Here is a 24,627-nt window from a genome sequence, read left to right on the forward strand (position 1 = left end):
ATTCCGTTGTTCCTCATTTTTTCTGATCTTTGACTTAAAAACGTCACCCAAGTAAGCGCAACTGTTCTATTACCTGCATCGTCCGTACCGACGTCTATAGCCACGTCCAGATCAGAACATTGCTTGCGGAACGGATAGTTGCGTCCACAGTGCATGGAGAAGGTGAACACCGCGGGGTCCTTGTCGAAGATGAACGCTGTGCCGTCACCCTAAGTAGGGAGAGAAAGAAATGCATAGGATTAAAGGTAGAAACACACTACCATCACGACACGTCACGTGAAATCATGGGGAGTCAGAAAGCAGTAGTTAAAAGTTTTCCTCATAATGTTGTAGGTAATTTTGCTCACGACGGCCACACTACTATCACGTCAAGTGACGTGATGAAACGTGACGATAGTGTGTTTCTACTTTAAAACATTTTTGGGCCGCAAAATTCGAGTTTTGAAAACAGAAGGAAGATTTAACCCTTTGCTAGCTAGCCTAGTCAGCTTAGTTGGTAGTGCGTCTGCCTTCTAAGCGCTAGGCCGCGGGTTCGATTCCCGCCCGGGGCGGATTTTATCCTGATGGGATAATGGGAAACACACTACCATCGTACCATCACGTCACGTGAAATCATGGGGAAGTCAGAAAGCAGTAGTTCAAAGTTTTTCTCATAATATTGTAGGTAATTTTGCTCACGACAGCCACACTACTATCACGTCAAGTGACGTGAAGTAACGTGACGATAGTGTGTTTCTACCTTAAAACATTTTTGGGCCGCAAAATTCGAGTTTTGAAAACAGAAGGAAGATTTAACGCTTTGCTAGCCAGCCGAGTCAGCTTAGTTGGTAGTGCGTCTGCCTTGTAAGCGCTAGGTCGTGGGTTCGATTCCCACCCGGGGCGGACTTTATCCTGAACGGATAATGATCGTTCTCTGAACGGCTGGCTTTCTTCTATCCTGTCTTCCTTTCTTCGCTTTCGGGACAATTAGACCTTGGCTGTTACAGTTCCCTCTATCAGACCTCTTTTTTTTAAACTTAAAAAAAAACCTAATAAATTATTACTAGCGAATCACGACGGAATGTTTATGGTCAATTTGACGTCATAACACGGCAGTCCAATCTCCATGATCAATGCTCGATGGCTCGATTTCATACCTGATGTACATCCAGGTCTACAATGAGGACTTTGCGCACGATCCCGTGTCGTATCAGATAATCCTTTCTTCACTTTCGGGACAATTAGTCCTTGGCAGTTACAGTTCCCTCTATCAGACCTCTTTTTTTAAACTTAAAAAAAAAACTTTAATAAATTATTACTAGCGAATCACGACGGAATGTTTATGGTCAATTTTACGTCATAACACGGCAGTCCAATCTCCATAATCAATGCTCGATGGCTCGATTTCATACCTGATGTACATCCAGGTCTACAATGAGGACTTTGCGCACGATCCCGTGTCGTATCAGATATGCTGACTAATTTCAGACATTCAGGCCTGTATGATAAAGGGAATTTTTAAAACTGTCCCAGCAGGATAACCCAGGTTTATTGAAGTACAGAATAAAGTTTTTTCTCTACTAGTAAGTAGTCCCTCCATCCATCCTGAACGAGTAGTGTTTGAAAGGGGGTATCTGCTGTCTTCTACCATATTCCAATTCTAGAGAAATGCCAAAAAAGCTAGGTACTTTCCTGCTCACCAGCAGGCTGTCAAGAGGACAAAGAATATTATATATCAAGGTTTTGGCCGGGATGGAAAAAGGGATAAGGATCATACTTCACAGGATCATTTCTGTTGTAGGTATATCTTCAGTTTGACAAACTTTTGTAACCACAGAATACCAGAAAATTGTGTGCTTCTCATCATAAACCAAATTGGGTACTTGTGCAGAAGTCACGTCCGTGGAATATTGCTACCAAAGGAACTGGCACAAACAAGCAGTGACCAGTGTTATTATAGGGTTAGGTTAAACGCAAGAAGGAGTTTTCACAATTAGAGCAGTGATTAGTGTTATTATAGGGTTAGGTTAAATACAAAAAGTAGCTTTTCTTTTCCATGGATGTGACTTCTGCATAATTACCCCAAATTGTTTTACTTCTCAATTTCAGGTTATGGTAGGATTGTTCTCGCACTCATCTCATTCTACTTTATGCCGACTCACTATGCTATAGCATGCTGGTGTTATGTGATCAGTGGACTACTCGATGCTATTGACGGTCATGCTGCTCGGTACTTTAATCAAAGTAAGGATTTGTTTGTTGAGCTCCTTTTGTGGGGGTTGTAGATAACAAATTGGTCCAGTGAACTGAAAAACCCTCTCAGGAGGACTCCTAGCTACAGGATATGAAGCCCACAAAGGCCCAATTAGGCCAAAAATGAAATGAGAAAATATTCTTTAGGTACATCTCAAGAGTTGGAATAAACAGACAAAATTCAAACATTAAAAATTAGTAGGTACCTACATATTTGTCTTGAATGTAGGTATTTAAATTAGACCCTGAAAAAAAAAAAAAAAAAAAAAAAAAAAAAAATTTAAAAATTTTAAAAAAAAAAAAAAAAAAAAAAAAAAAAAAAACAGTTTGACAGAGGGAACTGTAACTGCTATGATCTTATCGTCCCGAAATCGAAGAGAGAAGGAAGACAGGATAGGAGAAAGCCAGCCGTTCCGAGAATCTACATGCTAGATAGGTGCAAGATCAAAACAAGAATCAAACACAAGCTGAATCCAAGTCCAAAACAACAGCACAGATTCTTGCAAAATTTTCACCATTGATACCTACTTGTCCTATCGTAAAATAGCAATGATTTGAGTGTCTTACATTCCCATCTGGTTGACTACAAAGTTGGCAACAAAGCAAACGTACAACATCTTTGAATTGGACAAGGCTCCACACATGGTTTTTGGCTTTGGCGGGGTTTTTCAACAAATGTTGACACCACAAGGACATTGGGAACAACCTGTTGAAATAATAAACAAAAATGTTTAAATTATTATTATTATTTTTGTGTTCATACACATTAAGAGAAAATAAAATAAAAATAAGCCCTAGAGGCTTGGTAATTTGTACTAGACTAACAACCTAAGATGGCACTGACCCAACAAAAAACCAAAAGAATATTTTCAAGAATGGGCCAAATATCTATCCTACCTGAGACTGGCTGAGTGTTGATACCTACCATAAAATGAATTAAATCAGCCAAAACTGCAGCAATGTCAAAAAACACAGGTCTTCTTTGTAAAAAGAAAGTTAGGTAGACAGCTATAACATGAGTAGGTACAGGGTCAGTTCTGTCATTCAATATGTACTTAACACCTATACACACCTACTCTATTGTGTTATGTTTCAATATGACATTTCTGTGACATTACTCGAGTTTATTGAACTTCTCAATTACCTACATGAACAATTTATTCGGCAAATGTTCTCACTAAATATTACTCACCTATTTATTTACCATTATCTAATTATTTCATTCTGGGTATTGATAGATAGAAACACCAATAGCCTTGAATTAATTAGGTAGATTTGTTACTTCACAAACCATCCTTCTGATAACAAAGCACTTGTATTCTTTGCAGAAAGAAAATGGAAAGTCCACAAGTAGGTGGTTGAGACTTGAATGTGAACAATGTATTCTTTTAATATTCAATTAACTTACAATTAAACTTACCAAAATTAATTAAAAACACCAAAAGAAAACTTCCTCTTCCTGTTTCCTACCCTTTGATTTTTTTTCCTTGGAAATTGATAATTTTAAAATTTCGCGGGTTCGATTTGTTGTCATGGAAGAAAATCACGTGACTGATATCCACCAATCACGTGCGTCCTTTATTATCTCAATTTTGTGGCGCGATTTTTCAAAAATGTAAACTCTATTGATTTTTAAGTTGTGGAAAGCGCAAAATTAATCAAATTAGGTAATAGGATAGTGTTTTATTACTTTAAAAAGCCTAATCCTTATCTCTGAAACAGTTTTCAGTTAATTTTTCAATATGAGTGAAGAAGAGAACGTGTTTTTGTTTGTACCAATACCAGAGCTCAAGCCTCCTGCCGTCCTTTCCGCGAACGTGTCCGTTGACACAGGCGGAAAAGACCTCATCGAACGATTTTCGTCCCTTACCCATGCCAAAAGAGTTATCGCCTGGATGTTACGTTTCAAGAGAAACTGTCTCTGCAAGCCCGAGGATCGTCAGTACGGCGCTCTAAGTGTCCACGAGCTTTCGGACAGCGTTTTTTTCCCCAGAGGTTTAATATCACTGTTTTTACAAGGTCTTTTCTTCCGAGAACGAACCTTGGCCTTTTAGGATAAAATTCGCATTGCCAACGAAGAAAATGGTAACTTCGGACAAAATTCGTGCAGAGGATGATATACACTTACCATGGTCAGTGAGGTTGAGCTTGCCCAGTTCATCGTGTTGATGTGGATCCACCCCTGCCTGTAAATGTCAAGGTTTCATGTCCCAAAATCGAAGAGAGAAGGAAGACAGGATAGGAGAAAGCCAGTCGTTCCGAGAACGAACATTATCCGTTTAGGATAAAATTCGCATTGCCAACGAAGAAAATGGTAACTTCGGACGAAATCCGTGCAGAGGATGATATACACTCACCATGGTCAGTGAGGTTGAGCTTGCCCAGTTCATCGTGTTGATGTGGATCCACCCCTGCATCATAAATGACCAGGTCCGGTTTAAACTGGGCCAGAATCCCGGGCAGATGTTCCTTCAATGTCGCCTGATAACCTACGAGAGATACAATCAATAAAAAGTTGTGAAAAATCTAAATCTGAGGTCAAAAATTCAATTTTTAATTGCCGTTCAAATGAAAAAGTTCAAAGAGTCGTGACGTCAATGTTCATGAAATGCGCAGAAATGCATGCGCACAAACAAACTAAGCGGGAGGAGTCATGTACTGTGACGTCAAAGTTCAAGATTTAGCGGTATTTTTTAAATCGATTTGGGTTTATTATACGGGTTCTGGAAAAACTGGTAAACCTGGAATCTGAAAATCGGACAAAAAGTCATGGAAAGTCGTGAAAAATTGAAGAAAACCTGGAAAAGTCATGGAATTTGCCACCCGATCAAAAATTAAAAATGTTCAAATGAAATATCAATAAAATTTTTTCCGAAAAATGGCCTGCGGCGCATTCCCCTTCATATTCCTTTATGTTCTGCATATTGCGCATTTTATTTAAATGAAGGGGTAATCTTACTGATTTTCAAGTACCTCCGCCCTCTAATCTTCTGGAAAACTCATGGAAATTTTCTGGAAAAGTCATGGAATTTCATTCTGGGAACAGCGTACATATATCTAAACCCTGCAATAACAATTTATAGATGAGCTGCCCAAAGTTTGGGTTGCCAGATGACACAGCATACTACCCAAACAGAATTGTTAAATAAAAGTCATGGAAATTTTCTGGAAAAGTCATGGAATTTCATTCTGGGAACAGCGTATAAACCCTGCAATAACAATTTATAGATGAGCTGCCCAAAGTTTGGGTTGCCAGATGACACAGCATACTACCCAAACAGAATTGTTAAATTAAAATGAGATTGAAAGTGTTGAAAAATTGACAAACATGGATATTAGTTGGTATAGGATATAGGTAGTAAGGTATAAGGTAGATTAATCTAGGTTACTATTACAATATCAGAACACATGGGCATACCCATCCAAATAGAAAAAAAAAAATCATTGTCATATCAATACCCTGTGTTATATTAATACCCTATGCAAAATTATTAATCCTATGTAAAAATTAAGGTCGATTCCTATGTAAAAAGTTGTGAAAAATCCAAATCTGAGGTCGAAAATTCAATTTTTAATTGCCGTTCAAATGAAAAAGTTCAAAGAGTCGTGACGTCAAAGTTCATGAAATGCGCAGAAATGCATGCGCACATAAGCGGGAGGAATCATGTACTATGACGTCATCACGTACGGGAGCGTATGCCGTGACGTCAAAGTTCAAGATTTACCGGTATTTTTTAAATCGATTTATCTCCGGATCAGTTGTTTCCTGACAAGTGATGTTAACTTGTTTCGACATCTATGGTAAGCTTTTTTCACCTCCTCATTGCTCTTGTTAGATTTCCACAGATTAAACAGAGATTCTTTTTCTTTTATTTTTTCTTTAACTTTATCATTAATCCAAGGTTTTACTGTTTCCTGACAAGTGATGTTAACTTGTTTCGACATCTATGGTAAGCTTTTTTCACCTCATCATTGCTCTTGTTAGATTTCCACAGATTAAACAGAGATTCTTTTTCTTTTATTTTTTCTTTAACTTTATCATTAATCCAAGGTTTTAAACAAACTAAGCGGGAGGAGTCATGTACCATGACGTCATCACGTACGGGAGCGTATGCCGTGACGTCAAAGTTCAAGATTTACCGGTATTTTTTAAATCGATTTATCGGAACAACCTGTTGAAATAATAAACAAAAATGTTTAAATTATTATTATTATTTTTGTGTTCATACACATTAAGAGAAAATAAAATAAAAATAAGCCCTAGAGGCTTGGTAATTTGTACTAGACTAACAACCTAAGATGGCACTGACCCAACAAAAAACCAAAAGAATATTTTCAAGAATGGGCCAAATATCTATCCTACCTGAGACTGGCTGAGTGTTGATACCTACCATAAAATGAATTAAATCAGCCAAAACTGCAGCAATGTCAAAAAACACAGGTCTTCTTTGTAAAAAGAAAGTTAGGTAGACAGCTATACAAATTAAATCAGCCAAAACTGCAGCAATGTCAAAAAACACAGGTCTTCTTTGTAAAAAGAAAGGTAGGTAGACAGCTATAACATGAGTAGGTACAGGGTCAGTTCTGTCATTCAATATGTACTTAACACCTATACACACCTACTCTATTGTGTTATGTTTCAATATGACATTTCTGTGACATTACTTGAGTTTATTGAACTTCTCGATTACATGAACAATTTATTCGGCAAATGTTCTCACTAAATATTACTCACCTATTTATTTACCATTATCTAATTATTTTATTCTGGGTATCAATATGTACTTAACACCTATACACACCTACTCTATTGTGTTATGTTTCAATATGACATTTCTGTGACATTACTCGAGTTTATTGAACTTCTCAATTACCTACATGAACAATTTATTCGGCAAATGTTCTCACTAAATATTACTCACCTATTTATTTACCATTATCTAATTATTTTATTCTGGGTATTGATAGATAGAAACACCAATAGCCTTGAATTAATTAGGTAGATTTGTTACTTCACAAACCATCCTTCTGATAACAAAGCACTTGTATTCTTTGCAGAAAGAAAATGGAAAGTCCACAAGTAGGTGGTTGAGACTTGAATGTGAACAATGTATTATTTTAATACTTATTCAATTAACTTACAATTAAACTTACCAAAATTAATTAAAAACACCAAAAGAAAACTTCTTAACTTCCTCTTCCTGTTTCCTACCCTTTGATTTTTTTTCCTTGGAAATTGATAATTTTAAAATTTCGCGGGTTCGATTTGTTGTCATGAAAAAAAATTGATATCCACCAATCACGTGCGTCCTTTATTATCTCAATTTTGTGGCGCGATTTTTCAAAAATGTAAACTCTATTGATTTTTAACTAGTGGAAAGCGCAAAATTAATCAAATTAGGTAATAGGATAGTGTTTTATTAATTTAAAAAGCCTAATCCTTATCTCTGAAACAGTTTTCAGTTAATTTTAACCATGAGAATTAAGAATTCATATAGGTATGTACTTTGATCACTTTATTTCTCAAAGGTTCTTAATTTTCTCTGCTGAAAATCCTATGAATAAGAAGTATTACGTTTAGCTGGAAGGCCTAAATACTGAAGGTATTCTTAAAGAGGCTGGTAGAGGACTTCACAGTCCTCTATATCTATAAGAAATAGAAAGTAAAAAAGGTAATGTAATTTTATTTCTGGATTTGTGATCTCTGTAGGTACCTTGTACTGTACCCTGTTTTTAAAACTTTTAAGCCTTTAGATATACAGGGTGATTCAGAGTTACCTGACGGTTTTTAAAATGATGCTACACGTTCAATTTTCAAGATAAAAGAGTGATATTTATTCTAAACGAAAGACAACAAAATAAGGTTTACTTTTTTGGGCATTTTGTTTATGAAGGTGATCAGGTGTGGAAGACAACGCTAGCCGAAAAATCGCCCTAATTAAAAACACTCAATCTGGTTCAAAATTCGATATACTGTCTCTAGCATTTTTTGGGTTATAGCACGAATTTCTCGATAAAAAGCACCCGTTAACTCATCCAGAGTCCTTGTCTAATAACCGAAAAATCGCCCTAATTTTGAAAACACTCAATTTGGCTCAAATTTCGATATATACTGTCTCTAGCATTTTTTGGGTTATAGCACGAATTTCTCGATAAAAAGCACCCGTTAACTCATCCAGAGTCCTTGTCTAATAAATATACACCTTGTTTTTAACATGTTTCCATAAAAAAAAAGTCGCACGAGCTAAGATCGGATGAAGAGGGTGGAAAATCAAAATGGATGCGAAACTTCATCTGAGCATTAATCACAAATTCACTACTTTTAAGAAATGCATCCACAGTGAAAGGAAAAAGTCGCACGAGCTAAGATCGGATGAGGAGGATGGAAAATCAAAATGGGTGCGAAACTTCATCTGTGAGCATTAATCACAAATTCACTACTTTTAAGAAATGCATCCACAGTGAAAGCTCGAAGTTGCGGGGTCCACGGCTACATTGTAACAAAACCTTATTTTGTTCTGAACTGAGTGATGTTCATTTCAACAAGCTACGATAAGTTATAAGAAAGTTATGGGCAAATCAAAACCGTCAGGTAACTCTGGGTCACCCTGTATATACGTACTAGATTAATATTATTAATACATACTTACCTACTTTAATAATACACCTATCCAATATAATCGATGTGTTTAAAAATTATAGAAAATAACGCGTTTTCTACAAATGATTAGGTAAGTACCACTGTTTAGGTTTAAATGTTAGGTCAAATGTTTTTAGTGCAGTAAACTAAAGGATCTGCTAAAGTCCCAAATTCCTTTTTGTTTGTTGAACGATAAAATGTATCCAATTCTATCAAATTCGGAATAACCGTTCGATATTTAGAACGATTTTTTAAGTGTAGATATTTTTTATTTTATTTATTTAATATACCTTATTTATACTGTCGGCTAAGACTAAAAAGTCCCATTATGCCAACAGTTTAAAAAGGCCTCAGATAAAGGGAATTTTCAAAACTGTCCCAGCAGGATAACCCAGGTTTATTGAAGTACCTACAGAATAAAGTTTTTTCTCTACTAGTAAGTAGTCCCTCCATCCATCCTGACCGAGTAGTGTTTGAAAGGGGGTATCTGCTGTCTTCTACCATATTCCAATTCTAGAGAAATGCTGAAAAAGCTGCTTTCCTGCTCACCAGCAGGCTGTCAAGAGGACAATGAATATTATATATCAAGGTTTTGGCCCGGATGGAAAAAGGGATAAGGATCATACTTCACAGAATCATTTCTGTAGTAGGTAGGTATATCTTCAGTTTGACAAACTTTTATAACCACAGAATACCAGAAAATTTAGTGCTTCTCATCATAAACCAAATTGGGTACTTGTGCAGAAGTCACGTTCGTGGAATATTGCTACCAAAGGAACTGGCACAAACAAGCAGTGACCAGTGTTATTATAGGGTTAGGTTAAATACAAAAAGTAGCTTTTAATCGGAAATTTAATGGGCAGTTTTTTTTTAGGGGGCTTGAACATCACTGTATAACTGCCAAGGCTTTTAGTGACAGGACTTTTACTCTTCATTCAGCAATATTACCGATCTCCTCACAAACACGTTCATCGCCGCAATATTTTATATGACATGTTGTACTCTGCCAACCTTGTTCAGCCAAAATTGGCATGTTGTGCTCGTGCCAAGTGTGTCACATTATAGCTCTGTTCCAGGACAATCAGATTCCCGTAAGAAATACATTGAAATAAAAGCCCTATATAGGGGTTCAGTGTACAGAAACTCATCACATCTCTCAAAACCCCCATGGGGGGCTTTCGGTACCAGTCAATAATATCAATAAAGCCCCCATGTGGGTTTTCAGTACCAGCTCTAAATCTAAAAAAAGCCCCCCATATGGGATTACGGCGCTGAACGTGTTAACCTTACCTAGCCTGAGTGAGGCCGGGAAAAGCCAGCAGTGTGACATTGCCCACATGGTTACTGATAGCAATAGTAAAATTATGCGTGGAATATTGCTACCAAAGGAACTGGCACAAACAAGCAGTGACCAGTGTTATTATAGGGTTAGGTTAAATGCAAGAAGGAGTTTCCACAATTGGAGCAGTGATTGGTGTTATTATAGGGTTACGTAAAATACAAAAGTAGCTTTTCTTTTCCATGGATGTGACTTCTGCATAATTACCCCAAATTGTTTTACTTCTCAATTTCAGGTTATGGTAGGATTGTTCTCGCACTCATCTCATTCTACTTTATGCCGACTCACTATGCTATAGCATGCTGGTGTTATGTGATCAGTGGACTACTCGATGCTATTGACGGTCATGCTGCTCGGTACTTTAATCAAAGTAAGGATTTGTTTGTTGAGCTCCTTTTGTGGGGATTGTAGGTAACAATTGGTTCAGTGAACTGAAAAACCCTCTCAGGAGGACTCCTAGCTACAGGCTATGAAGCCCACAAAGGCCCAATTAGGCCAAAAATGAAATGAGAAAATATTCTTTAGGTACATCTCAAGAGTTGGAATAAACAGACAAAATTCAAACATCAAAAATTAGTACAAATTTGTCTTGAATGTAGGTATTTAAATTAGACCCTAAAAAAAAAACTTGATAACTTTGATAAAAATTGAGCTATTATCTTATTAACAATGTCTTCTTCTCCCCCCCCAGGTACAAAGTTTGGAGCCATGCTAGATCAGCTGACAGACCGAGTGGGTACAATGTGTCTCTGTGTTACACTGTCCACATTCTACCCCAAGTATCAGTTTCTGTTTCAACTAAGCATGGCTATTGATATTGCTTGTCACTGGATCTACCTTCACTCGTAAGTTTATATGGAAAAAAACAAACGTTTTTAGTGCAGTGAACTGAAGGATCTGCTAAAGTCCCAAACTCCTTTTTGTGTGTTGAATAATAAAATTTTGCCAATCCTATCAAATTCGGAATAACCGTTCGATATTTAGAACGATCCGTGGAACAAAGACATAATTATAATGCAAAATTGTCGAAGTAAATAGGTATCAGAACTCAGTCTGTCCTATTTATTCTTCTTTTTTAAGTGTATGTATAACATTGGCACTTAGGGTGCGAAACAGTCCTACTTACTGGAATCCGCACATGGGAATTTCGTTAGAAAAGTCCCCAATTTTTCAATGTAAAGTAAGGCCGTAGTAAAAATTATAGAAAGTAAAAAAAAAGCGCAAGCATTGTGGTGATCTCAAAACTATTCTCAGGTAACCACGGGAGGGGAGGTACTATCAGGTATAGTAGGAAGGTAGGGGAGGGAGATCCTTGACTACTATGTTACCGAGGGAGGTATAAGCGTATGATTAAATTTCTAGCGAACTTCCCAGGAATCGGACCTGGATCTCCTACAACTAAAAAAAAGCCAAAATGAAGTTCTAAAAAGACAAAGTAAAATTGAAAATAATACAAAATACAATTTTAAAAAGACAAAACAAAAAGAGAATTCACCTGTCTCATACCTAACTCGGCTTGCCAACCCTGCGCTCCATTCGAAGCCAGTTACCTTCTGTTCTTTCTCGGTCGTTTTGCCATTGAAAAATTTGTGCACATACTCTTTGGTGTGAACCAGCTCAGCTATGGACTCGGAAATTTGCTGAGGCTCTATGAGCTGAGAAAAGAAAGCACATCAGAAATTTAATGGGCAGTTTTTTTAGGGGGCTTTAACATCACTGTGTAACTGCCAAGGCCTTTAGTGACAGGACTTTTAGTCTTCATTCAGCAATATTACCGATCTCCTCACATTAACCTTACCTAGCCTGAGTGAGGCCGGGAAAAGCCAGCAGTGTGACATTGCCCACATGGTTACTGATAGCAATAGTAAAATTATGCCATGTTACTTAACTTCAGTGATCTGTGATCTATCAGGATTATCAGGAACAATCTGCTTTCATTGCTAATAATCCTAATTGCAGGTCCGAATAATCCTAACAGGCATATTATTACATAATAATTTGATATTAACTTGAAACTTCATTATTATAACTCACTTGTTTGGATTTGTCTATCACTTTATCTCGGACCAGATAGTTGAATGTTTTGCTGAATTTACTCATCGGGAACCTATGGACTTTTACTCTCCTTTCAGCAATATTACTTACCGATCTCCTCACATTAACCGTACCTAGCCTGAGTGAGGCCGGGAAAAGCCAGCAGCGTGACATTGCCCACATGGTTACCGATAGCAATAGTAAAATCATGCCATGTTACTTAGCTTCAGTGATCTGTGATCCATCAGGATTATCAGGAACAATCTGCTTTCACTGCTAATAATCCTAATTGCAGGTCCGAATAATCCTGACAGGCATAATATTACATAATAATTTGATATTAACTTGAAACTTCACTATAACTCACTTGTTTGGATTTGTCTATCACTTTATCTCGGACCAGATAGTTGAATGTTTTGCTGAATTTACTCATCGGGAACCTATGGTTGGGTGGAAGAGTACACTCGTATTTGTTTGTGTGAATGATGGGCAGGTGTACCAGACGGTCTAGCTGAGATTTTTGCTCCTTGGTAAGTTCAAATTTGTGCTGAAAATTAACAGAAGAGAAGACAGTAAGTACTGATGAGATAATTGATTTATCTGTAACATTGCACTCACAAAGCAATTTTTTTTTTTTTTTTAGTAATTAACTACCTACCTATTTTTTAAGATTGGTCTACCTGCTTAAAGTGGACATGTCCTGCAATACAAAACATTGTAGGTACTGTACATACACACCATTTGAAGGTTTCATTATTTTTTTCTTTTCTTTATGTAATTGCTAATTTTGTATAAAAGTACAGAGGAATGATCTCAATGAAATGCACACAATCCATGTTAGATAAAAAGGCAAATATCAAATAATGCGAATCAAATGTAATGGTCAACAGGTCAAAGTAGGTTGCCACTGCACTTGATTACCATGCAGAATTGAGACCTTCTGTTCCATTCCCGCAAAGAAAAAAATCACACTCGTTTTTTTATGGGTTATCTTTGTGTTGACCCAGATTGGGAAGAATTGTTTCTCTCATCAGCTCATTGCCCATCTTATGAGGGACATACTATGGAATGGGCATGCTATGATACAGACCCTGAGTCTAATCAGTTTTATGGCTACAAAATAAAAATTGCAACAAATCAAGCACAGTCCATAGTGTTTTTTTCTTTATTTACATGCTAGATAGTGCAAGATCAAAACAAGAATCAAACGCAAGCTGAATCCAAGTCCAAAACAACAGCACAGATTCTTGCAAAATTTTCACCATTGATACCTTTTTTTTATGTAATTGCTAAATTTGTATAAAAGTACAGAGGAATGATCTCAATGAAATGCACACAATCCATGTTAGATAAAAAGGCAAATAATGCAAATCAAATGTAATGGTCAACAGGTCAAAGTAGGTTGCCACTGCACTTCATTACCATGCAGAAGGTCTCAAGTTCCATTCCCCCAAAGAAAAAAAATCACACTTGTTTTTTTATGGGTTATCTTTGTGTTGACCCAGCTTGGGAAGAATTGTCTCTCTCATCAGCTCATCACCCATCATGCAGAAGGTCTCAAGTTCCATTCCCCCAAAGAAAAAAAATCACACTTGTATTTTAATGGGTTATCTTTGTGTTGACCCAGCTTGGGAAGAATCATCTCCCTCATCACCCATCTTATGAGGGACATACTATGGAATGGGCATGCTATGATACAGACCCTGAGTCTAATCAGTATTATGGCTACAAAATATCACACTTGTTTTTTTATGGGTTATCTTTGTGTTGACCCAGCTTGGGAAGAATTGTCTCTCTCATCAGCTCATCACCCATCTTATGAGGGACATACTATGGAATGGGCATGCTATGATACAGACCCTGAGTCTAATCAGTATTATGGCTACAAAATAAAAATTGCAACAAATCAAGCACAGTCCATTGTGTTTTTTCTTCATCTACATGCTAGATAGGTGCAAGATCAAAACAAGAATCAAACGCAAGCTGAATCCAAGTCCAAAACAACAGCACAGATTCTTGCAAAATTTTCACCATTGATACTTTTTCTTCATCTACATGCTAGATAGGTGCAAGATCAAAACAAGAATCAAACACAAGCTGAATCCAAGTCCAAAACAACAGCACAGATTCTTGCAAAATTTTCACCATTGATACCTACTTGTCCTATCGTAAAATAGCAATGATTTGAGTGTCTTACATTCCCATCTGGTTGACTACAAAGTTGGCAACAAAGCAAACGTACAACATCTTTGAATTGGACAAGGCTCCACACATGGTTTTTGGCTTTGGCGGGGTTTTTCAACAAATGTTGACACCACAAGGACATTGGGAACAACCTTTTGAAATAATAAACAAAAATGTTTAAATTATTATTATTATTTTTATGTTCATACACATTAAGAGAAAATGAAATAAAAATAAGCCATAGAGGCTTGGTAATTTGTACTAGACTAACTACCTAAGATGGCAGTGACCCAACAAAAAACCAAAAGAATATTTTCAAGAATGGACCAAATATCTATCCTACCTGAGACTGGCTGAGTGTTGATACCTACCATAAAATGAATTAAAATAGCTCCCATGGTGTAGAGTCAGCTCCCATGGCGTAGTGGTCACTGCGCTTGCCTTGCACGCGGGAGACCCGGGTTCGATTCCCGGCGGGGTCAAGTTGGCGTAGTGGTCACTGCACTCGCCTTGCACGCGGGAGACCCGGGTTCGATTCCCGGCGGGGTCAAGAAATTTGTATCTGCAAAGAATTGATTCCGTGACTGGCTATTGCGGGGCCCACTCAGCCTCGTGAGGGAAATGAGTAGCCATGACATATAAATGCACATAGCGACGGTGCCAGCATGGTAGGTAAACATTGGATTTTAGGATAATTGACATATTGGGAAAATCCTACAATGCTGCAGTGAGCAACTAGAAACTGCATTTACATTACATTACATAAAATGAATTAAATCAGCCAAAACTGCAGCAATGTCAAAAAACACAGGTCTTCTTTGTAAAAAGAAAGTTAGGTAGACAGCTATAACATGAGTAGGTACAGGGTCAGTTCTGTCATTCAATATGTACTTAACACCTATACACACCTACTCTATTGTGTTATGTTGTTTCAATATGACATTTCTGTGACATTACTCGAGTTTATTGAACTTCTCAATTACATGAACAATTTATTCGGCAAATGTTCTCACTAAATATTACTCACCTATTTATTTACCATTATCTAATTATTTTATTCTGGGTATTGATAGATAGAAACACCAATAGCCTTGAATTGATTAAATAGATTAGTTACTTCACAAACCATCCTTCTGATAACAAAGTATTCTTTGCAGAAAGAAAATGGAAAGTCCACAAGTAGGTGGTTGAGACTTGAATGTGAACAATGTATTCTTTTAATATTCAATTAACTTACAATTAAACTTACCAAAATTGATTAAAAACACCAAAAGAAAACTTCCTCTTCCTGTTTCCTACCCTTTGATTTTTTTTCCTTGGAAAATGATAATTTTAAAATTTCGCGGGTTCGATTTGTTGTCATGGAAGAAAATCACGTGACTGATATCCACCAATCACGTGCGTCCTTTATTATCTCAATTTTGTGGCGCGATTTTTCAAAAATGTAAACTCTATTGATTAATTAAAAACACCAAAAGAAAACTTCCTCTTCCTGTTTCCTACCCTTTGATTTTTTTTCCTTGGAAATTGATAATTTTAAAATTTCGCGGGTTCGATTTGTTGTCATGGAAAAAATTCACGTGACTGATATCCACCAATCACGTGCGTCCTTTATTATCTCAATTTTGTGGCGCGATTTTTCAAAAATGTAAACTCTATTGATTTTCAAGTTGTGGAAAGCACAAAATTAATCAAATTAGGTAATAGGATAGTGTTTTATTAATTTAAAAAGCCTAATCCTTATCTCTGAAACAGTTTTCAGTTAATTTTTCAATATGAGTGAAGAAGAGAACGTGTTTTTGTTTGTACCAAACCTAATAGGTAAGAAACTACGCTGACTAATTTCAGACATTCAGGCCTGTATATGATAAAGGGAATTTTCAAAACTGTCCCAGCAGGATAACCCAGGTTTATTGAAGTACAGAATAAAGTTCTTTCTCTACTAGTAAGTAGTCCCTCCATCCATCCATCCTGAACAAGTAGTGTTTGAAAGGGGGTATCTGCTGTCTTCTACCATATTCCAATTCTAGAGAAAAGCCAAAAAAGCTAGGTACTTTCCTGCTCACCAACAGGCTGTCAAGAGGACAACGAATATTATATATCAAAGTTTTGGCCTGGATTGAAAAAGGGATAAGGATCATACTTCACAGGATCATTTCTGTTGTAGGTATATCTTCAGTTTGACAAACTTTTGTAACCACAGAATACCAGAAAATTGTGTGCTTCTCATCATAAACCAAATTGGGTACTTGTGCAGAAGTCACGTCCATGAAATATTGCTACCAAAGGAACTGGCACAAACGAGCAGTGACCAGTGTTATTATAGGGTTAGGTTAAACGCAAGAAGGAGTTTTCACAATTTGGCTCTTAGGGTGCGTATGTATGTATAACATTGGCTCTTAGGGTGCGAAACAGTCCTACTTACTGGAATACGCACATGGGAATTTCGTTAGAAAAGTCCCCAATTTAACACGATCGTGGTCCAGCCTCATCGCAAACTGGTGACCAATCAGGGCCAAGGATTCCACGTCCGATGTCGCTACCGAGCTCACCCGAGCGAGCCCGAACTACAGAGTCTAGTTAAAATTAATGTACCAAATACATAAGACCTTGTTTAGACTGCGGGAGTAAAGGAACTTTTCAGTCTTATTCTGGCAGTATAAGCAGGGTATATTCTAATTCTAATCCATCTTCTCTCATTACAGTCGCCGGGTTCAGTCTATTTCGGCTCGTGTGTTACGTGTCCGCCCCGGTGGCTCTGGTCAAGTCAGCCATCTCCCTCATTCATGGCTATGTGGCGTGCCAGAACCTGGCCATTATTGACGTCCAGGAACGAAAACACCTCACTCCAGCCGCCCCCGCGGAAAAATCTGAAGTGAAAGCCGAGTAAACCTGAGCCTCCCCTTCAAAAAATCTCTTGAAAATTTCATTTCTTCTTTTTTTTCCTTTTTCTTCGTTTAAATTCCATCAATTTGATCAAAGATTTTTCGGTTTCTTTAGTCTTAATTGACGGAGTAGAGCTGATCCTCGTTCCTCATCAAAAAAATCTCTTGAAAATTTCATTTCTTCTTTCCCCCCCCTTTTTCTTCGTTTAAATTCCATCAATTTGATCAAAGATTTTTCGGTTTCTTTAGTCTTAATTGACGGAGTAGAGCTGATCCTCGTTCTTCAAAAAATCTCTTGAAAATTTCTTTTCTTCTTTTTTTTTCCTTTTCTTTCCTTTTAATTCCATCAATTTGATTAAAGATTTTTCGGTTTCATTAGTCTTAATTGACGGAGTAAAGCTGATCCTCGTTCCTCATCAAGAAATCTCTTGAAATTTTAATCTCTGTTTTTTTTTTCGATTATAAATTCCAAGTTTGAACACCAAATATTCGAATCAATTACCTTCTCCCAATAGTAAAAAAAAACTTCAATCCCGTTTTCTCGCGAAATTTCTAATGTTATCGTCTCTGCATACGTCTTTTCGTCTTTACCAAATTATTACAAAAGTTTTTCGTCTCGAAATTCGAAAATTTCATTCCTTCCATGGTTTAAATTTTAAGAAAAGTTACTATAACTAAAGTATTTTTTAGAAGAATAATGGATTTTTTCACACATTCCAATGTCTTTCCATGAAACATTGAATATTTAAAACCACATTTATTTAATAAAGTAATTGGTAGCTATAGGACAGTTTAGTATTTTTACTGGAATTTCCAAGTATTTCAGAACACTAACACTCGTATTTATGAACAAGAATGATCGTTCTTAGATCAGTCTCAAGTCAAAATTGACCAATCAAATGCCTTGAGACTATAATCAATTACCTTCTCCCAATAGTAAAAAAAACTTCAGTCCCGTTTTCTCGTGAAATTTCTAATGTTATCGTCTCTGGAATACTGCGTACGTCTTTTCGTCTTTACCTAATTATTACAAAAGTTTTTCGTCTCGAAATTCGAAAATTTCATTCCTTCCATGGTTTAAATTTTAAGAAAAGTTACTATATAACTAAATTATTTTTTAGAAGAATAATAGATTTTTTCACACATTCCAATGTCTTTCCATAAAACATTGAATATTTAAAACCACATTTATTTAATAAAGTAATTGGTAGCTATATAGGACAGTTTAGTATTTTTACTGGAATTTCCAAGTATTTCAGAACACTAGCTATAACCAAAGTATTTTTTAGAAGAATAATAGATTTTTTCACACATTCCAATGTCTTTCCATAAAACATTGAATATTTAAAAACCACATTTATTTAATAAAGTAATTGGTAGCTATATAGGACAGTTTAGTATTTTTACTGGAATTTCCAAGTATTTCAGAACAATAAGGTTTAGACTGTAAAAAGGGTTAATCTTACCTCTTAGTAGGTAGAAATCGTAGGTCTCCTACCTAGTAGTAAGACGTATTATTCATTTAATTTTAAACTCCATTTATAACTTAATGTTAACTAGTCAATGTTTGAATTCTACTCTTTTTTATGTTTTTTTTTTATGTTTAAGAATAGTTAAGAACGGTTGGCAAAGGTTTAGACGGTAAAAAGGGTTAATCTTAGCCCTTAGTAGGTAGAAATTGTAGGTATCCTAATCCTACCTAGTAGTAAGACGTATTATTCATTTAATTATAAACTCCATTTAGGGAGTAACCTAATGTGACTAGTCAATGTTTGAATTCTACTTTTTTTTTGTTTTTTATGTTTAAGAATAGTTAAGAACGGTTGGCAAAACCTAGGTCAAAAAATGTCTGTTGTCTATTTATTTTATTTAGTTTACACAATACCAAAAATATTTAATCCATAGATGTTGTATTTTTTTATTTATTTTTAATTTTATGTTTACAAAGCTATCCACAAGGAAAGTTGTGTTCACAAAATGGGTTTGTTAATGCAGCAGGTGTTCTATCTCAAATACTTGAGTGAAATTCTTCATAGTTCAATTCTATGAAATAAAATTTGCTTAAAGTTGACGGGAAGTGGGAGAAAAGTTGAGTTGAAAATGCCAAAAACCTCGAAATTCTGTTTCGTGTTAATATAGGCCTGGCGGCGCTTCGAACTCTTGATGTTCGCCCGCCTCCCGGCACGCTTTATGAATAACTATGAGAATTAAGAATTCATATATGTACTTTGATCACTTTATTTCTCAAAGGTTCTAAATTTTCTCTGCTGAAATCCTATGAATAAGTATTACGTTTAGCTGGAAGGCCTAAATACTGAAGGTATTCTTAAAGAGGCTGGTAGAGGACTTCATAGTCCTCTATAAGAAAAAAAGGTAATGTAATTTTATTTGTGGATTTGTGATCTCTGTAGGTACCTTGTACTGTACCCTGTTTTTAAAACTTTTAAGCCTTTAGATATATACAGGGTGACCCAGAGTTACCTGACGGTTTTTAAAATGATGCTACACGTTCAATTTTCAAGATAAAAGAGTGATATTTATTCTAAACGAAAGACAAAATAAGGTTTACTTTTTTGGACATTTTGTTTATGATGGTGATCAGGTGTGGAAGACAACGCTAGCCGAAAAATCGCCCTAATTTTGAAAACACTCAATCTGGTTCAAAATTCGATATACTGTCTCTAGCATTTTTTGGGCTATAGCACGAATTTCTCGATAAAAAGCACCAGTTAACTCATCCAGAGTCCTTGTCTAATAAATATACACCTTGTTTTTAACATGTTTCCATAAAAAAAGTTGCACGAGCTAAGATCGAATGAGGAGGGTGGAAAATCAAAATGGGTGCGAAACTTCATCTGAGCATTAATCACAAATTCACTAGGTACTTTTAAAAAATGCATCCACAGTGAAAGCTCGAAGTTGCGGGGTCCACGACTACATTGTAACAAAACCTTATTTTGTTCTGAACTCAGTGATGTTCATTTCAACAAGCTACGATAAGTTATAAGAAAGTTATGGGCAAATCAAAACCGTCAGGTAACTCTGGGTCACCCTGTATATACGTACTAGATTGATATTATTAATTCCTATTTTAATAATACACCTATCCAATATAATCGATGTGTTTAAAAATTATAGAAAATAACGCGTTTTCTACAAATGATTAGGTAAATACCACTGTTTAGGTTTAAATGTTAGGTCAAATGTTTTTAGTGTAGTGAACTAAAGGATCTGCTAAAGTCCCAAACTCCTTTTTGTTTGTTGAACAGTAAAATTTTGCCAATCCTATCAAATTCGGAATAACCGTTCGATATTTAGAACGATGTTTTAAGTGTATGTATAACATTGGCTCTTAGGGTGCGAAACAGTCCTACTTACTGGAATACGCACATGGGAATTTCGTTAGAAAAGTCCCCAATTTCATTGTAAAGTAAGGCCGTAGTAAAAATTATAGAAAGTAAAAAAAAAAAGCACAAGCATTGTGGTGATCTCAAAACTATTCTCAGGTAACCACGGGAGGGGAGGTACTATCAGGTATAGTAGGAAGGTAGGGGAGGGAGAGGATCTAGCACAGGGGAGCGTGTTGAGGACGAGATTTTTCGAGAAAAATCCCATGACAACAGTAGGGGGATGAATAGATTCGATGTGTATTCGTAGAAGAAAAACTCACAGACGAAAACCTTCATAGCGGAAAAAAATTCCCACGGAAAAAAATCCCTCGGACAAGGTTTTTATCCCACGAAATTGTACTCAGTGATGGGATCTAGCACAGGGGAGCGTGTTGAGGACGAGATTTTTCGAGAAAAATCCCATGACAACAGTAGGGGGATGGGATTTTAGTTTTCATAAAACGTCCCTTTCCCACCGTAAATTCTTTGTTTATTTTTGACTTGTAATATTTTTATAAATTTTATTTTCTGTTTCTCAACTTTCTCAAGACCTCACAACTTTTGAAGAATTTGAAGTAAAATTTCGTTTTTCGTAGGTACTTACCTAATAATTAGTTTTCTCGACCTCTTTTTATTCTTGCGCTAATTCAAGTCACAAGTGAGTGTTTCTGTTACCTACTATAAAGTACCTACTCTTTTTTTACCTGTGAACCTACATTTTCTCAAAATACCTGTGAACCTACCTAATTCTCTACCACCTACATTTTTTTTTATATATATAAAAAAGAGGTTTGACAGAGGGAACTGTAACTTCTTCTATAGTCTTATCGTCCATGTAAAGTAAGGCCGTAGTAAAAATTATAGAAAGTAAAAAAAAAAAAAAAAGCGCAAGCATTGTGGTGATCTCAAAACTATTCTCAGGTAACCACGAGAGCGAGAGGGGAGGTACTATCAGGTATAGTAGGAAGGTAGGGGAGGGAGATTACACTTCCTCTTATGGTAATACTGGTTCTGCGGTGATCGTCCTTGCGAGGTAAATTTCCCCTCCTTTATGTTGTAGATTCTACAGGATGAACTAAAAATTACCATAGTGATTGTGAACACTGTAGTAGGTATTTACTCCGAAAAAGGGGGCCGTACCTACTCATAATTCCCGTTACATATTGAAAGCGTAGTTAATAGTTCATCCTTAAAGGGGATTTAACCAATATTATAGTGTCATTTCCATCAGCTGTGGCCAGTGCTCCCTCCAAAAAAGGGCCGTTCTCACGGCCCGTCGTCCCCATATTTCTTCTTTCTTTTTGATTATGCCTATCCCTTAAATAGATAAGTCCTGTAAGCGCTAGGTCGGGGGTTCGATTCTCGGCCGGGGTGAACTTTACACTAACAAACAAGGTTCGTTCTTGGAACGGCTGGCTTTCTCCTATCCTGTTCTCCTCTTCTCTCTTCGGTTTCGAGATAAGACCTCCATTGTTACAGTTCCTTCTATCCTTTTTCTTCTTTATAAACAAAGTACCTGTTTACCTCTGGTATTTCCTACGTTATCTCCTACCCTGTAAAGTGTAAACCTCTTCTATCTATTCTTCTTGTATCTCCTACATAACCCTGTATAAGCTATACTAATCCATTGTATCTCCTACCCAAGTCTCCCACCACAGAACCAAACCATGAGATCCCCACTCACCAAGTATTACGAGATGGTTATGCTACCTTGGTTCACAGTGCGAGGTCCTCTGAGGTGTTCTGGTAGTGCGGAGATCAAGGGTTCGATAGTTCGCGATGACATCAGAATAGTACAGCAAGTTCCCGTACACAGCGTCTGTGTATTACCAGTGTCGTGTGGTGCTGTGTACACAGTATGATGGAGGGTGTACAGATGTCACCCCAATATGTTCCGATAGGAAGTCCAGACAGAGACGTGCTAATGAGGAAGGAGCCCCGGCTACCATCCAGGTAAGAAAAGGCTAGCACAACAACCTTTGAAATCGACAATTTTATTATCATCATTTTAATTAAGTAAGAGGTTTGATAGAGGGAACTGTAACTCCTAAGGTCTTATCGTCCCGAAATCGAACAGAGAAGGAAGACAGGATAGGAGAAAGCCAGCCGTTCCGAGAACGAACATTATCCCATCAGGATCGGAGGGTGTACAGATGTCACCCCAATATGTTCCGATAGGAAGTCCAGACAGAGACGTGCTAATGAAGAAGGAGCCCCGGCTACCATCCAGGTAAGAAAAGGATACTATATTTTATATTACATATATTGACATCAGTACCTACTATGTATATAGTCACCTAAATTCCTGTCCAGCCTTGGACACCGGGGGATGGTCTCGTAATTGGATCGTCCTGAACCGCAGTCAACCATCATGAGGACTTGTGCTTATTCTTTAAAAGCGGAGAGAATCCTTTTAGGAACTGGTTATCTGTTCTTCTCCCTGTTCATAGTCCCACAGCTAGACACTAGTCTACTCTCTGTTTAACTTCCCCTAGCCAGACCCTTATTACGTCGCTAAGCATTGTCAGATAACCACCTGAAATGAAGACCTAAAAATAACCAATAAGCTAAATCTAAGCTATATTCTTCAGTCATTATTCTTATCACTTTCCCTTCCCCAGGTGTACAGTGGTCTGTACGTCAACGAGGCAAGTGACTCAGGTGAAAGCGCCGTAGACCAGGTGCTCCAGGAATCTGCCCGGGACGACCCTAACGTGTGGCTTACAAGTTAGACGCGCTACCAACCAAGCTAACTAGGCTGGCTGACACGATTTTTTCCGAACGACACAAAATGTCCTCGTAGGCAATGTATCTAATTTAAATGTGTGTTCGTGTTACCACAACACACTACACAGTTCACACGGCACGATTTTTTCCAAACGACAAGTGGGAACGGGCCTTAGGATTTGTCCTTCAGTCACTATTATTAATTATCACATCAATTCTTCTTCCCCAGGTGTACAGTGGTCTCTACGTCAACGAGGCAAGTGACTCAGGTGAAAGCGCCGTAGATCAGGTGCTCCAGGAATCTGCCCGGGACGATCCCAACGTGTGGTGCATCTCTCAACGTACCTTCGCCATTACTATTGCAGTCGCTGGTCTCATCCTCATGCTGCTGGTGCTGCTGGCAGTGTGTGTATTACTAACTAAGAAGTCTTACAAGGACATATCCACGAATAACAGCTCCATCTATTCCGGTCCGTATAGCAATCATGCGTATACACATAGCTCTTAGATTAGAACCGAGACTGCGTAATACTCAGTGAGAAGTTTTAAGACTACACATTAGACGTACTGCACCGGACCAAAATGGTTCGGTCAGCCATGGTCCGACGGACTAAGAACCGAGACTGTCTAAAAAAATACTCTGTGAGAAGTTTTAAGACTACACATTAGACGTACTGCACCGGACCAAAATGGTTCGGTCAGCCATGGTCCGACGGACTAAAACGAAATCTGAAGTGACTACACATTACACGGACCAACGGACCATTTTCAGTCTGTTGCGATGGGTCAAATATTCTAGCAAAGAGGTTTATTTGAAACAACTTCGCGAATATTATTACCTATTAGATTAAATATCGTAACAAAATAGTTAGTTGTAGATGGTCCGCTGGACCAAAAATCAAATGTGTTCCGGAGGGACGGCAAATTTGGTCTGCCTTATTTGCTGGGTTAAATCCCCTTTAAGGATTATTAATCCTTTTTTCTCCTTCTTCTTTTTTTTTACAAATAAATTTAGGTGAGCAGTTTGATCAATAAAATTGACATCACTGCCCTTTGTACATATACCTACATAATTATATTTATTAACAATTTTCAAATCACTTGTGCTATGATTCCGTCCTATTTTTAAGTTTTAAGTGTTTAGCGTTCAAGCACCTACTCCAAATAAAAATAGAAATAACTGGGCTATGTTTTTCG

General features: G+C 37.1%; 3 protein-coding genes and 1 long non-coding RNA gene across 4 annotated transcripts; 3 read left to right on the plus strand and 1 right to left on the minus strand.

Annotated features, from left to right (window-relative positions):
* Positions 1–90: 90 nt before the first annotated feature.
* On the minus strand, positions 91–1,196 carry LOC103515788. The gene is made up of 2 exons (XR_003393318.1): positions 1,137–1,196; positions 91–209 (listed from the first exon to the last, which is right to left on the minus strand). It is a non-coding gene; the product is annotated as an uncharacterized LOC103515788 (long non-coding RNA).
* Positions 1,197–1,394: 198 nt separating this feature from the next.
* On the plus strand, positions 1,395–2,264 carry LOC103515789 (CDP-diacylglycerol--inositol 3-phosphatidyltransferase-like). The gene is made up of 2 exons (XM_008480733.1): positions 1,395–1,452; positions 2,089–2,264. The coding sequence occupies exons 1-2, from the start codon at positions 1,395–1,397 to the stop codon at positions 2,262–2,264; spliced, it is 234 nt and encodes a 77-aa protein (XP_008478955.1).
* Positions 2,265–3,870: 1,606 nt separating this feature from the next.
* LOC103515790 (CDP-diacylglycerol--inositol 3-phosphatidyltransferase-like) lies at positions 3,871–17,353 on the plus strand. Its single transcript, XM_008480734.2, has 6 exons — positions 3,871–4,010; positions 6,524–6,530; positions 10,444–10,581; positions 10,903–11,056; positions 16,888–17,003; positions 17,135–17,353. The coding sequence occupies exons 1-6, from the start codon at positions 3,975–3,977 to the stop codon at positions 17,317–17,319; spliced, it is 636 nt and encodes a 211-aa protein (XP_008478956.1). The 5' UTR covers positions 3,871–3,974; the 3' UTR covers positions 17,320–17,353.
* Positions 17,354–22,370: 5,017 nt separating this feature from the next.
* Positions 22,371–24,045, plus strand: LOC103515791. The gene is made up of 3 exons (XM_008480735.2): positions 22,371–22,403; positions 22,498–22,656; positions 23,660–24,045. The coding sequence occupies exons 1-3, from the start codon at positions 22,371–22,373 to the stop codon at positions 23,936–23,938; spliced, it is 471 nt and encodes a 156-aa protein (XP_008478957.1). The 3' UTR covers positions 23,939–24,045.
* The last annotated feature ends 582 nt before the right edge of the window (positions 24,046–24,627 follow it).

The sequence above is a fragment of the Diaphorina citri genome, unplaced genomic scaffold, assembly GCF_000475195.1.
Source record: "Diaphorina citri unplaced genomic scaffold, Diaci psyllid genome assembly version 1.1 scaffold1417, whole genome shotgun sequence".
In the NCBI taxonomy this organism is placed as follows: Eukaryota; Metazoa; Arthropoda; class Insecta; order Hemiptera; family Psyllidae; genus Diaphorina; species Diaphorina citri.